The 15,469-nt window shown below is 42.1% G+C and overlaps 1 protein-coding gene across 1 annotated transcript in view; it reads right to left on the bottom strand.

Annotated features, from left to right (window-relative positions):
* IQGAP2 (IQ motif containing GTPase activating protein 2) overlaps positions 1-15,469 on the bottom strand; it is a 316,353-nt gene that overhangs the window by 257,190 nt on the left and 43,694 nt on the right. Inside the window, exon 2 of the mRNA XM_064376064.1 lies at positions 357-456. Within this exon, the coding sequence (XP_064232134.1) occupies positions 357-456 (100 nt within the window). The remainder of the gene's footprint in view (positions 1-356; positions 457-15,469) is intronic.

The raw sequence follows: 15,469 nt of genomic DNA, 5'->3' as shown, positions 1-15,469 counted from the left end.
AACCATTTGGAAGAAACAGATGCTTCTTCTCCCATTATCCTGCTGCTAACAAGACTGCAGATGAGTTATTAGAACGATGTAGCATATGCACAGGAGATGTGCACCCAGCTGTGACTGAGGGGTGGAGCAGAGTGTAGAGGGGTCACCCCTAGCCCACTGGTCTCCTAGCATGGAGGTTTGGCCAAATCTAAATCACGGAGTGCGCGCAACAATCTCTCCATGGTCATGTGCAACTCTGACAACTCTTCAGAATTGCGGACCCATTTCAGGAAACTTCTGGTCATCCAATCCCACACCCTTATTGCAAAGCTTATCTCCAAGAGGTGGTGCACAAACAGAATAAGCCTGGATCTTACCTTTTGGCTTCCTCTAAGTGGCACAGATATTCATAAGCAATGTTCTGCCGCCTCCTCTCATCCATCTCTTCTGCAGAGAGCCTTTCATCGTCCACAATAGCTAGAAATAGAGGATAACAACATGTGATTTACAAGAGCAGTCTTCATTAAACACCCGAGACAATCAACCAGAAAAAAACTCATATGCAGCTGAACATTTAACATTCAGAAAGAGTACTGAAACACCAGGCAGAGAGAGAGATATTTGCCTTTGGATTTTACAATGTTATTTATTTTCCTTTATTTTATTTTTTTTGAGACAGGAACTAGCACTGTCACCCAGGCTGGAGTGCAGTGGTGAAATCATGGCTTACTGCAACCTCAACCTCCTGGGCTCAAGCAATCCTCTCACCTTAGCCTCCTGAGCAGCTGGGACTATAGGCACACACCACCACACTTGGCTAGTTTTTTGTATTTTTACAATATTATTTCTAACAAGTGAATCAAGGCCGGGAGCAGCAACTCACACCTGTAATCCCAGCACTTAGGGAGGCTGAGGCGGGTGGATCACTTGAAGTCAGGAGTTTGAGACCAGCCTGGCCAACGTGGAAAAACCGCTGTCTCTACTAAAAATACAAAAATTAGCTGGGCATGGTGGCAGGCACCTGTAATCCCAGCTACTTGGGAGGCTGAGGCAGAAGAATAAGGAGAATTGGTTGAATCTGGGAGGTGGAGGTTGTAGTGAGCCAAGATTGAGCCACTGCACTCCAGCCTGGGCAACAGAGTTAGAATTAGTCTCAGGAAAACAGAAGAAAAAAAAAAAAGCAGTGTGCAAAGGGGCAGGAGCTTCCACACATGTCCTCATCCTTGTCCCCATACCCCTTCGTACCACTGTGGCTCCATTCCTTGAATATGGAGACCTCACCCCACAACACTGATACCAACAGGTGTCAGCAAAGATTGGCATCTGTCAAAAGTATTTTCTGTCACCAGGCTGGAGTATAGTAGCCTGATCTTGGCTCATTGCAACCTCTGCCTCCCGGGTTCAAACAATTCTCCCGCCTCAGCCTCCCAACTAGCTAGAACTACAGGTGCACACCACCACAGCCAGCTAATTTTTGTATTTTTAATAGAGACAGGGTGTCACCATGTTAGCCAGGATGGGCTTGATCTCTTGACCTTGTGATTTGCCCACCTTGGCCTCCCAAAGTGCTGGTATTACAGGCGTGAGCCACTGTACCTGGCCAGCATTTTCTTTTTCTTTAATAAACTCAGTCCAATCTAAACTTTAAAAATGAGCTCTCACATTTCAGAAAAGTACAGAAGCTCTCAATCTTCCTCTGCACCTCCACTGCTAGAGTCCAGGTCTTACTGTCTCTCCTACAAACTCTCGGAACAGGTCCAGTCACTCAGTCACTACCCCCTTCTCCGCTCATTCTCTCCACGGCCAACAGAAGCATCTTCCTTATTAGTCCCCCTCTCAAAACTTTTGATGGCTCCCCCATTTCCTACAAAACAAGGTTCTAGAACACTTTGCCTCTCCCCGCATCCAGGAAGCCCACACTTGAGCCACCACTTCCAGGCAGCACCGTGTTCCAGGACCACGCCACTCCCTCCAGCGCTGAGTGCTTCTGCTTCACCCTTCTCTCTGCCTGGAAAGCCATTCTCCCACCTTCTGTACCTTTCACATCCTCTCAAGGAAAATTCCATGTATCTCTACATCTAAATCCATTGGCTCTCCTTGGCACTTTAGTTCACATTTTTATTACATCCCTCATTAGAAAAGCCCCCACTGTACATCAGTATGCCTGTCTCTGCAAACTCGGGGATCCTTAGAGGAAGGTTTTGATCATCTTCACATCTCCCTCGAATTTGTCATGGCTCCTTGCACACAGCACTTTATGTGTACAGAAAAATTATCTTCCAGGGAATCCTTACTAAGTATTACTGCACAATGAATAGACTTTAAAAATTATAATTTTTAGGCCAGATGTGGTGGCTCACACCTATAATCTCAGCATTTTGGGAGGCCAAAGCAGACAGATCACTTGAGTCAGGAGTTCAAGTCCAGCCTGGCCAACATGGCGAAATCCCATCTCTACTAAAAATACAAAAATTAGCCAGGCGTGATGGTGCCCACCTGTAATCCCAGCTACTCAGGAGGCTCAGGCAGAGAATTGCTTCAACCTAGGAGGCAGAGGTTGCAGAGAGCTGAGATAGCACCACTGCACTCCAGCCTAGGTGACAGTACAAGGCTCTGTCTCAGAAAAAATAATAATTTTATTTCCTGTGTTTTCTTAAATGATACCTGCCATGCTCACATACCATCACCTAATCCTCCATCTCTACTGTTCTGAACAGTTAATCCCCAAGATACCCCATGATTTCCAGCTTCTCTTTTTAATTTCAGGTTAAAAACTGTTTTCCGTTTCTGACAAGATATTTTCATTTTCTAGTATTTCAGAAACACTAAGGCTTGGATTCAAAATAAAACTTCTAGTGGGAGCCCATGTGCTTGTCACACCATCCCCAACTTGGAAGAGTGGGTGCTGGGGTCATATTCAAAAGGCAGTGCTCTCCCCATCTTCCTTAGGCTGCTGCATACCTTCCAGCCTCCACCAACTCCCCAGCAGGAGACAGAAGCCCCAGCAGAACCCAGTCCCTCAGCCTCTGTCCACGACTGTCTCCACAAAGCATGCAGGATTCTACCAGCCCAGGACAGCTGCTGAGGGGCTCCCAAACTCTGCTATCACCCTGTCTAAATAAGAGATTTTACTTAATGTGTGAATTAAAACACACAACCACAAAGGTTTAAATTGCAGCTGCAATATATTGACCCCATCTAGTGGGATACTATCTATCTTCCAGGCCTGACCCAGTGGGCCCTTTTCTTCCCAGTCTTCCTGATTGTCTCAGCTCAAAATGCCCCCCTATCCTGCCCTGGTTAACAGTAAACTCCTAGAAGACATATTTGTGTCCTCATGGTGCCCAGCACACCTCCCTGCACAGGCTGCATGCTCTGTAAAAATATATGATGATGAACAAATAAAATCTCTTATCAGGAAAGGCTAATAAAAGGGCTCCAAAATATCTCTGTGGGTAATTTTATTTGATTATTTACACCCATTAACAGTATGATCATTAACGGAGCAAAGATAGCACCATTCTATGGACTTCACTGAACTAATGTCCAATTCTTAGGTTCCATGTGCTGCACGTGCGTCAAAGCACCAGACACAGGGTACTAAGTATAAAGCAAGTGTGCCCTCATGGGACTTGCCTTCTGACCCTCTGTGTGCCTGGCCCACTGCCTTTCTGACTCTACATACTTCGGCCTCACCTTCTTTGAGTGGGAGAGAATACCTTTCATAAACTACTGTCCAACTGTAAGTCTAGGAAAGTTAAGAGTTTGAGAAAATCTTAACAGCAAAAGCAGATCCTTCTGGGCCACAGAGACTGCCTGCAAATATTTCCTCATTACTCAATATTTACTAAGTGGTGGCTTCTGATAAGAACCACTGGCATGGATAATAACACTGTCATTTAAAGATCCATCATGGAGCTAATAAAATAATTCACTTAAGATGTGGCTTTACTGCCTATAAAGGGCGCTTCCAAATGTTACTGTGTGGTTCTGCGGTTCTCATGATCACCCTGAAAGACAGGCATTATCTCTTTCCTATAAATGAGGAAACCAAAGTCAAGCAAGGGAAAGGGACTGCCCATGGTTATTTGCTGGGTCAATGGCAAAGCCAGGGCTGGAACTAAGGTCTGTCAACATTGCAGCCCTTATTCTTGACCCAGTACCTCCTACTGCTAAATCTAAGTGAGCCCAGGAAGGGACTTGTCACTGGCAAGCCCAAGGAGCAGGCCATTTAAGTGGCTTCAAAATTCTTTTCGTTTTAAAGTAACTTGATTAACTGCAACCTCCACAGTTCATCTTTACTTGCTGCCCTGAACCACAAAAAACATGAGGACGTTGTGAAGAACACAGCTTTCTGATGTATTAACAACTCACAAAATACTACTTGTGGCATCAGATGACAGTTCAAAGCAATTGCATTCTATGGAAATTACACAATAAAACTTAGTCACAGATTCAAGAAGCAGAATGAAAGCAAGCTGTTAGAGAGTATTTTGAAATAGAAATATAAGTTAGAGATGAAAGAGACCTTTAGGAGTCCATTTCCCAAACAACACCTACAAAATTCAATGTAAAAATAGCCCAAAATCTACCTAATTCAATAAAGAGTTGACAGTGTCACTATTTAATTTCCCGTATTCTCTACCTACTGCCTTCACACAGAGACACCAAGGCTGCCATCCCCTTTGTATTAAAATTCATTCATTTGTTCAGCAAATATTTGACTGGCTGCTTGGTGCCAATCTGTTCTGGAGATGGAACACAGAGTGACGAATATGACTCAAAAGTCTCTCAAAGTTTTTATTAGAGTTAAACAATTGAAAGTTTAGCATAATTACAAGATGCTTAGATTTGAGGGATATATTGAAGAAAGGGTTGGCAAGAGTCCCCAAAACCAGGACTTGGAATCTGTTCTATAATGGGTATTATTTAGGGTATTTCTCTTTAAGGAAAAGCAGAAAACCAGGAATTATCAATTCATAGAAATATGCCCGGCTGGGGTAGCTCACACCTATAATCCCAGCACTTTCGGAGGCCAAGGTGGGTGGATCCCTTAAGCTGGAGTTTGAGACCAGCATGGGCAACATGGTGAAAACTTATCTCTATAAAAAATACAAAAAAATTGGCTGGGTGTGGTGGTGCAAGACTATAGTCCCAACTACTTAGAAGGCTGAGGCAGGAGGATCACTTGAGCCCATGAAGTGGAGGCTGCAACAAACTGTGATCGTGCCACTGTATCCCAGCCTGGGTAACAAAGCAAGACCCTGTAGAAAGAAAGAAAGAAAGAGAGAGAGAAAGAGAGAGAGAAAGAGAGAGAGAGAGAAAGGAAGTTAGTTTTAAAAATTTAACCTTTGTTCATTTTCAGTAGAGACAAGGTCTCACTATGTTACCTACGCTGGTCTCGAACCTACCCCTGAGCTCAAACAGTCCTCCAGCTTAAGCTTCCCAAAGTGCTGGGATTACAAGAGTGAGCCATGGTGCCCAGCCTTAGCATTTTATATATACATTGTTATTCTGTGTGACTCAAAATTTCTACAAGGAATCCTTAGTATCCTTGAGTATATAATTCATTTCAATTGTTCATTGAACCATCTTCTGAAAGTTGGGAACTGCTTTTGTCTGGAAGAAAATACCTAACAGGATATCTGCCCCCTCTCACAACTTAAAGAATAGTTACCAGAGATGGCATTGTACATCAAAGAACACACTAGAAGGAAGAGAACTGATTCCAAGACACAAACACTGGAGTGGGAATGGGAGAATGGAATACAAAGATGAAAGAATCTGAAGTCCAAGATTTCAAGTAAGCTGATACACTCTGTAAATTTGACCCATGGTATATTCCTGCTTCATACCAGCTTCCAGAAGTATTTCACAGCAGCTTAATCTTAAGCTTTAAAGGACCACATAATCAAACTTCCCTTTTTCTTTTGAAAAATAGGCAAACCCAAGGCTGAAGTTGTTAGTAACCCGGTATGTATTCACAGGCACTATAAAGAATCTGAAACGATGAGAGAGACTGCCACCCCCATGTTAAAAACATGGCTTCATCAATTCACTAAAATTATAAGACACTGAGCACAGGCCCTTGAGTCTCATCTATTTCTATATTCCTACCAAGGGCAAAGGAAATAGTAGGTGCTCAGTAAAGACTGCTGAATGGTGTGCTCAACTTTGTGCTTCAAGGCAGAGACGCTGTGTCCTTCCAAGTTTAGTCCTGCAATATCCGCTGCTCTCATAATAGTCACACAAGATACTAAGGACTGGGAAACTTTATTGAAAGCCTGCCTTCCACATCCTCCCTGGAACTTTTCCCCCATGACACGTTGCTAAGAACCTTCCAAAGTCATAAGTCAACACACAACCTTAGAGGATATTCAGGTTAGACAAGGTTGTAAGCGACTATGACCACCTACCATAATAACACAAAGCCCCAAATCTTCAAGTTTAGCATTAGAAGAATTTCCCAGATGGAAAAATAAGGGTAACCAACACTGACGATACGAGTTTACCAGCAAGAATTAGAGTTCCTGATTGGCTGCCAATCCACTTTGTTGCAGTGAGGTCACTGGGACCTGGAATAGTTGAGAAGCTTGTCATAATTATACAGGAAAATGGAGAGATAGTTTAGGCTTTATGAAAATAATTTATCCTTTTCTGCAAATATGCTTTCAATGTGCATGGCATCAGGATCTACACAAGAAAGAGGGTTCCTGAATCCCACTTTCATACAAAAGTCCCCACACTTTTTTCATACTTGTTGTAAACATCTACTTAACACGTGTTGGTATTTTTGTTTGTTCGTTTTTGGTTTGTTCTGCTTTTTTTTTTGAGATGAGGTTTTTTTTTTTTTTTTTTTGAGATGGAGTCTTGTTCTTGTTGCCCAGGCTGGAACGCAGTAGCATGATCTTGGCTCACTGCAACCTCTGCCTCCTGGGTTCAAGCGATTCTCATGACTCAGCCTCTCAAGTAGCTGGGACTACAGGTGTGTGCCACCATGCCAGGCTATTTATTTTATTTTATTTTTAGTTGAGACAGGGTTTCACCATGTTGGTCAAGCTGGTCTTAAATTCCTGACCTCAGGTGATCCGCCCACCTCAGCTTCCCAAAGTGCTGGGATTACAGGGGTGAGCCACTGTTCCCAGCCTCTTCGTTTGTTTTTAAACCAAGCCTGGCTGTCCAAACCCAGCACATCTTTTCAGAATAGATGAGTTATTTATAAATCTCACACAAGACAAAAATTCATTTGGTCTGCTGTGTAAATCTGAACAGGAATAACTAATTTCTTTTTTCATAATCTAGAAACACAAAGCAGCCCACAGAGATGTTAACACCCATACACAGAGGGCTGGCCTGCAGACTAGGTTTGTGGGTGGGGTATACCTGGAACTCTGCTTAATTTGGAAGAACTATAGGCAATGATTCCTAGATTTGGGATTTTTTGGACAATTATAATTTCAAGACACATTTTGGAAACCAAATCACCTCTTAACTATTACCAAGTAGGCACAGAGAAAATTCCACTTGCCTGCTGCCTGCTCCTATACACTGTCTTCCTATCCCCGTACAGATCTCAGTAAGAAAGAATGAAGTGTCAAGTTTGCAAGGCCAATTTTACAAATTTAACTCCAACATCAGAAGGTAATTTTTTTTTTTTGACAGAGTCTCACTCTGTTGCCCAGTCTGTAGTGCAGTGGTGCGATCTTGGCTCACTGCAACCTCCGTCTCCTGGGTTTAAGCAATTCTCCTGCCTCAGCCTCCCAAGTAGTTGGGACTACAGGTGTGTGCCACCATGCCTGGCTAATTTTTTGTATTTTTAGTAGAGACAGAATTTTACTGTGTCAGTCAGGATGGAACAGAAGGTAATTTAAAAATCTTTAGTTTGGATAAGCTTCTACTGTATTTAAAAGAGGGAAAGAAGCCCAACTCCCTATGACATGGTATGAACCTTTTTATGCTTAAACTGTTGGTCAGGGAAAAATGTCCCAAGTTATTTAGAACCAATCCTTAAGTAATTCTCCCTATTGGTTATAGATAATGAAAAGTTTAAAGACCCAGATATTTACATAAACTTTAATACATATCCCATAGGAATAATAATATTTTACAACAGTTAAGCAGACTTACCAGGTCATATAACAGGAGTCCTCTAGTCTGTTCCCCAGGAGTAGCAAGTCACTGCTAACACCATGTCCCTATTCTCACAAAAACTACCCTAAATAGTAAAATATCAGAGGATATTCCTACAAAGCTGGAGGTTTTAGAAGACAAGAGAACAGTGAGCCTTGGCCTAATTTTCCCTTGACTATTAGGAAAAAAAGAAAATAGATCATACATGATTCAATGGTACATGCAAGAAAACAACACCATCTTTTGGTTACAAGTGGGTTTTCTTTTTCTGTATGTTATACCATACATGTCTTATTTATCTAATCAATGTAAACTCTTTATGATGTGTTCATAAAAAAACAACAGACAGAGGCTGAGGTGGGTGGATCACCTGAGGTCAGCATTTCAAGACCAGCCTGGCCAATATGGTGAAACCCTGTCTCTACTAAAAATACAAAAATTAGCCAGGTGCAGTGGCGTGTACCTGTAATCCCAGCTACTCGGGAGGCTGAGGTTGGAGAATCACTTGAACCTGGAAGGCAGAGGTTATGATGAGCCAAGATTGCACCATGGCACTCCAGCCTGGGTGACAAAGTGAGACTGCATCTCAAAAAAATAAAAGAAAAAGAAGAAACAAAAATAGGCCAGGCATGGTGACTCAGCCTGTAATTTCAGCATTTTGGGAGGCCAAGGTGGGCAGATCACTTGAGATTAGGAGTCTGAGACTAGCCTGGTCAACATGGTAAAACCCTGTCTCTACTAAAAAATACAAAAATTAGATGGGCATGGTGGTGCAGGCCTAAAATACCAGCTGCTGGGGAGGCTGAAACACAAGAATTGCTTGGACCCGGGAGGAGGAGGTTGCAGTGAGACGAGATTGCACAACTGCACTCCAGCCTGGGCAACAGAGCAAGATCCTGTCTCAAAAATATATAATAGTTTTAAAATCATACTTCTAAAATTATTTAATAATTAAGTTATAATAGCCAGTTGTTAAGCAAGTTATAAAATGTAAATAACAGATATATATAATAATGTTACCAGCTAGTTCTTCAAGGATAATTGATTATAAGCAATTTTCCCCCACTCAGTGGTTTTAGTGTCTCTCCCCTATATAATTTGCAAATTAAATGTATTTGAAGCTACATAAAATTAAAAAAAGCACCACAATTTTAGTTTTGCATACACAAACATATTCAACATATACACGTGTGTACTCTTATAGTAATTATGTAATATGTTATATATATATGATTAAGAGGAAAAAAACTGGAAAGAAATACCAAAATGTTAAAAGAATGTTTGTAGAAAGACAACTCTGGCATTGCTCTTTTTTTTAAAAAATTTTTATACATTTTTCAAATACTCTATACCGTTGACCTGTATTACTTTACTATATCAGAAATAATAATAGATTAAATTTGTTTTTTTCTTTTTTGAGACAGTATCACTCTGTTGTCCAGGCTGGAATGCAGTGGCATGATCTTGGCTCACTGCAACGTCCACCTCCCGAGTTCAAGCGATTCTCATGCCTCAACCTCCACAGTAGGGAGTACAGTAGCTGAGATTACAGGCAGGTACCACCATGCCCGGCTAATTTTTTGTATTTTTAGTAGAGACAGGGTTTCATTACGTTGGCCAAGTTGGTTTCGAACTCCTGGTCTCAAGTGATATCTACCTGCCTTGGACACCCAAAATGCTGAGATTACAGGCATAAGCCACTGAGTCCGGCCTAAATTTGTTTTAACGTTCAGTTACAGAAAAAAATATGAGGAATAAGCATTAATGCCAGGCCCACTGCAAAGAATGACTTTCAGACATCTAACTGATCTATTTGAACTTCTAGAAAAGGACCATGGTCATTCAAAATGTACAATGAATATTTAGTCAGTTTTACCATTTTTGACAATCACAAAAGTTCAAAGGCAGCAGAGAGGAAGTGATCAGATGACTAAGGCCGTGATATTCTATTAGAAGGCCCAACAGCCTAAAGAGATAGCTTGGATGTGACAGGCTAATAGGAGAAAACAGGTAGGGCAAGAAGTGAGTGAAAGAGAATGAATGGAGGGAACCTAACCTGGAGAGTGACGAGAAGGCTGCAGCAAGCCTGTGTGATATGAAACCTTTCAAATCTAAATTAGAAGAAATAAAAACATGGTGATGCTTTGCAATGGGCAGGACTGGCAAAAGAAAGAACAAGATGAAGAGGAGCATGATATGGGGGAAGAAAAAGGAAGCCAACAAGCAGCAGTCAGCTGATTTTGTGACTTCAGATGGTGGAGGTGGAAACAGGACATGGCTTGGCACCAGAAAGTCACCCTAGTATGCCAGTTTACATAAAGACAAGCTTGTACAACTAAGAGGACAAAATATAAAGACATCTCACTGTTCTAGGGATATACGAAGGAGGTGACTTTAAATCAAAACTTGTATTTGGAAGAGAAGTTTAATATAACAGACTCAATTAGAAGGCTATGATGTTGAACAGATGGGTGTTATTAATGCAAGTGTATGCTGTTGGTTAGTGAGTGGGAATTAACGCATGATTCAGGACAGTTTAAAAAATGTTGCCAAAAACTCAGCTTTCAAGTGGATCATACTATGCAAATGGGGATATGTTGACAATACAGTCATGGATCAAGAATATATTTCAATGTGATGAGATTCTGGACTAAAGTCACCTAGGCTAGTTCTCATTCTCAAGAAGCTTCTCTGGTTTAAGTAGGACATGAAAATCAGCGTGGGTCCACACATTTAGGGTCCGTAAGGAGACCCCAGACTCGTGAGAAGTCATAAAACACTGCATATGGTGCCACCATCAAGCAGCAAGACTTGAACCAAACATGCTGAGCTCTTCGGTTTCATAGAAGTCATACATATTTATAAAGTGCTACCACATAAATTCTCTCATATGACTATAATAGCTCTCAGCTAGATGGGACAAGTATTATTACCTCCACTTAACTAGACTCAAACGGGGTAAGTGCTTTACTCAAGGTCCTAGAGCTAACAGATTGCTCTACAGAGTTGGTGTGTATTTAAAACTATGCTTGGTTTTTGTTTAGTTTTCACTGAACTTTATGTTTTGGAGGTACCCTATTATATTAGTGCAAACATTTTTATTCTTTTAGGTCAACAGCATAGGGAGCAGTAGGAGGAAATGGAATGGCTGATGTGGGAAGGGAGTTGGGTTGGCAAGAGTGGGTGAGGCTCACATCGAGTTTGCAGGCTGAAGAGAATGTATACAACCTATGATTTTGTAAACTACTTGGAAAGTGTATAAAATACACAGAGAACAGCTCTCTCATGGGAAAGAATTTACCCCAGTAGGGCAACAAAGCTGCAAACATTTTGGTTTTGGCTTGGTGTGGTGTGCTTTCTGTTCTAACACACAGTACCACTGCTCTCATAAAGTACATGGTCCCAAGTTTAGAAATGGATCTTGTTGTAAACATACAACAGACATGAAGGTTTTCAGATACTATGCATCTTTAGCCCAGAGCTGAAATAACTTTATACAAGAGCCAGAACAGCAACTACCTTAAATATAATTCATGCTGTTCTGCTTCAGATTTAAATAACTGATCTCCTTCAGGCATTTAATTCTTGGCTGGGAAGTGGACCATGGTGCTGTATGTAAATTCCCTCATGCCACATGTCAGCTGCAGACCAGAGGAAATAGCCAAATCTTCTCTGTGTATCAGCCACTAGAATACAATTTCAAAATTAAGTCATGAAAGTCCTGCCAGCATTTGTGCAGAAGTGTCCACAATTATGAAGCCAGGCAAGGATGGAAAATTATTCTTACTAATAGTCCACTAGATGCAAAGTGCTGGCAGAGAATTACGGAGATTCAGAATCCTAAAATGCATTCCAAGTGCCTCATAATTAAAGCCAATAAATACAACAACAGAATGTGTTTCTTTTGGTATGTGGCGAAGTCTTTAATGTCTAAATAGTTGCAGAGCACTTCATGTGTAGAGAGAAGGGATAGAGTGGTAAAAGGACTCTACCTCAGTTTACAATCTAACAGGAGAAGACACATTTAACACATTTGGAGAAAAGTTATGAAGCTCCTTTGGGAAAAGTATAAACTAATTAAAGTAGAAAGAACAGAAAAGTCGAGGGAGAGAAAAGACATTGTTCAATGATGGGATCAATCGGAGCCAGTACATGAAGAGAGTTTGAAGTCAGGTTGAAGGAGGGGAGAGAAAGGAAGTTGGTTGGGAAAACACATCTGGAGAAGCGAAGACAAGAACAGAGAAATCGTACACACACATCAAGATGCGCTTCTGTCCAATTCCTCCCATAACTAAGAGGGTCATTCCTCTCCACCCTCCCAAGTCTTTGAGTTTCTCGAGAATAGGTGAAGGGAGACCCCCAGGTCATTTTACAGCTGTTTCTAAGCCAGGTAGATGAGAGGAGTACAGGTTGCGAGATGACAGCGAGAAGACCAGGTAACAGCTCAAAATCAATGAGGTAGGCAGATGTTCATTCTACTGATAAAAGTTCTTTCAAGGCAGCCAACCTGGAGCACCTAATAATACACCTACCTGCAAAAGAATCATGTACAGTTCACTGGGCATCAATTGTTAAGTCACTGATGATATTATAATAATTACAATTAGTTACTCAAACCAAGTTCATTTTGCCATTTGACTAGTATTCACAGGCCACATGGATTTGCTTTTTCTTGCAACATGTTTAGAGGTGAACCCGTAAAAATGGGGGTGGAGATTAAAGATAACAGCTCTGATCTGCTCTTCAAAATTCTTGCTTCCCCATTTCCTCTCCTAGTGCTCCATCCACTGCCACCCGATGCTTCCACTCATGGAGAGCCTTGAGCAGCACATCAGATGGGTTTCTGCCCTTGAAAGTAAAGTCCCCTGGAGCAGTCTTCAGCTACTCCAGACCCTTCCCCAAGCCAGCCTTCCTTCCATCTTGATCTCAGGTCTGGAGGAGTTAGAGTTATCTAGGGGGAGACAAGGGGCGGAGAGAAGAGATTCAGCAATAAAAGAAGGCTGTGAATTCCAGCATGTAGAGACCTTGCTACATGAATAAGTAAGGATAGGAGGCCAGGTGAAGCACTAACAGAAGCAGCAGGTGAGGCTTCATCTACTTATCCACCCTTCCACAGCCACAGACCAAGCCGGCGCCAGTCCCTCTTCATTGCACAGCCTTTAACCCACAACAGTCCTACGACACTGGTACTATTCCCACTTTACAGAGTGGAAACAGAGGCTCGAGACAGCCCAACCATTTGTCCAAGATCACAGATGACACATGGCGAGCACAGCTGTGCAGCAATCTGACTCTTACTGGCCTCGCTACCTTTAGGAGATGCAAACCAGCCTTTCTGAGTTCTCTCTGGATCTCCATACACCCTCAGGCTTCCCAAATTGTGCAACAGTAAGCTTTTTCATAGAAAAATAACCCTAAATATAGAAAAGAGGAAACATATGGAATGAACGAGGGGTGAAAAGGAATAGTTGAGGGGCACAGCTCAAAGCCCAATTAGCATAAAGTATCATGTCTGTCTCACCCTTTTAAAAAAAATCCACTTTTCATTTTAATCCACAATTTATCTGTTTCAGTATTTAAAATAGAAAGGGGTCCCAGCCCCAAACTTAGTAAAATGGGCATTTCGAGCAGATGTGCCATGTGTGCCCCACGAGCTGCACAGGTCTGCATACCAGCGGCTCCTGGTTTAACAGAGCAGTGGTCTCAGGCCATGTAAGTGACTTCATGTTTAACCAACCGGGCACCGACCCCAGCTTAGCTCACACTTGGCCAAACATGCACAGGCAGCTTAGGGAACCCAGCAGGAAGGCATCATTCCGGGGAAGCATCTTATTCAAGGCACTTGACCCACTGGTTCCAGGAGCTCTCGATGGGCCTAGCTATGCCCATGTTACTACCAATCTCTATGATCCACGGAGCCTTCTGGAAACTGCTTGCAAAACATACATGACCTTCTGAATGCACTGGCGCCCCTGGCACCCACTGAAACTTGTGCTCACAAAGTAGTGAAGCAGGTCAAAAGGCAAAAACACAGGCCAGAGAGGAACCAGAACTTTCTCATTCCATCTGCTTTTTTCCCCATGGATGGGCTACTTTTATGCTGGATATGCTAAGTCTGTTCATACAAGTTTTACAATACGCTTGGAGGGTAGGATCATTCCTACCCTCAATTCAATTTGGTAGATGAAACTGAGCCAACCCATTCTTTACACACTGCAGCACGTAAACCAAAAAGCCGTTTGGTTCTAAATAAATTCTTGTCATGAACTTATTACCTATGACTTGCCTTTCTCCTTAAAAAGTAGAGTGCAATGGATGGGGGTGGGAGTGCTAAATTAAGGAGAGGTCCAATGAAACACAGAAAGAGGGTTCTAGAAACACAGAAGGAGAGCTTTGCTGGTAAACATTGATTAGTATCTGATTAACCAGAAAATTTCCCAAATCTTCCCTCATCAAAATACTCATTCCTCTTTAAAAAGACTGAGACAGCTAGGCACGGTGGCTCATGCTGTAATCCCAGCACTTTGGGAGGCGGAGATGGGTGGATCACCCGAGGTCAGGAGTTCAAGACCAGCCTGGCCAACATGGTAAAAGCCTCTCTCTACTAAAAATACAAAAAATTAGCTGAGTGTGGTGGCAGGCAACTGTAATCCCAGCTACTCAGGAGGCTGAGACAGGAGAATCAGTTGAACTCAGGAGGTGGAAGTTGCAGTGAGCCGATATCGCGCCATTGCACTCCAGCTTGGGCAACAGCGCGAGACTCTGTCTTAAAAAAAAGACTAAGGCAACAACTTAACAGCACTGGATATCTGACTATTAGTTAATAAATTCCTCCAACATTTTTACATATAAAAAATGCTTACATATTGAGCTTCTCAAGAATAGATGGAGGGTATATTCCTACCAGCAATACACACAGGGTTCATTTTTTCCCACATCCGCATCAAACAACAAGTGGTGGTGCAGATGTGGGAAAAAATGAACCCTGTGTGTATTGCTGGTAGGAATATAAACTGGCGCCACTCCTGCGGAAAGCAGTATGGCAATTCCTTAAAAAGTTAAGCCATAATATTACCGTATGATCCAACAATCCCACTTCTGGGTATACACCCAAAATAAGCAAAAGCTTGGACGGCAGCAGATATTTGTACCTAAGCTCATAGCAGCACTATTCACAATAGCCAAAAGGAAGTAGCAACCCAAGCATCCACAAACAAATAGAAAAGCAAGGTACGGGATATACGTACAATGAAATATGATTCATCCTTAAAAAGGAAGGAAATACGGACACACGCTACAGCATGGATACACCTTGAGGACATTATTCTAAGTGAAATAAGCTGGTCACAAAAAGAAACCC

The sequence above is a fragment of the Aotus nancymaae genome, unplaced genomic scaffold (genome assembly GCF_030222135.1).
Source record: "Aotus nancymaae isolate 86718 unplaced genomic scaffold, 86718_ANA_hifiasm-v0.15.2.pri h1tg000014l, whole genome shotgun sequence".
NCBI lineage: Eukaryota > Metazoa > Chordata > Mammalia > Primates > Aotidae > Aotus > Aotus nancymaae.
Note: the sequence above shows the minus strand (reverse complement) of the source record. Positions and strands in the feature narration are given on the sequence as shown.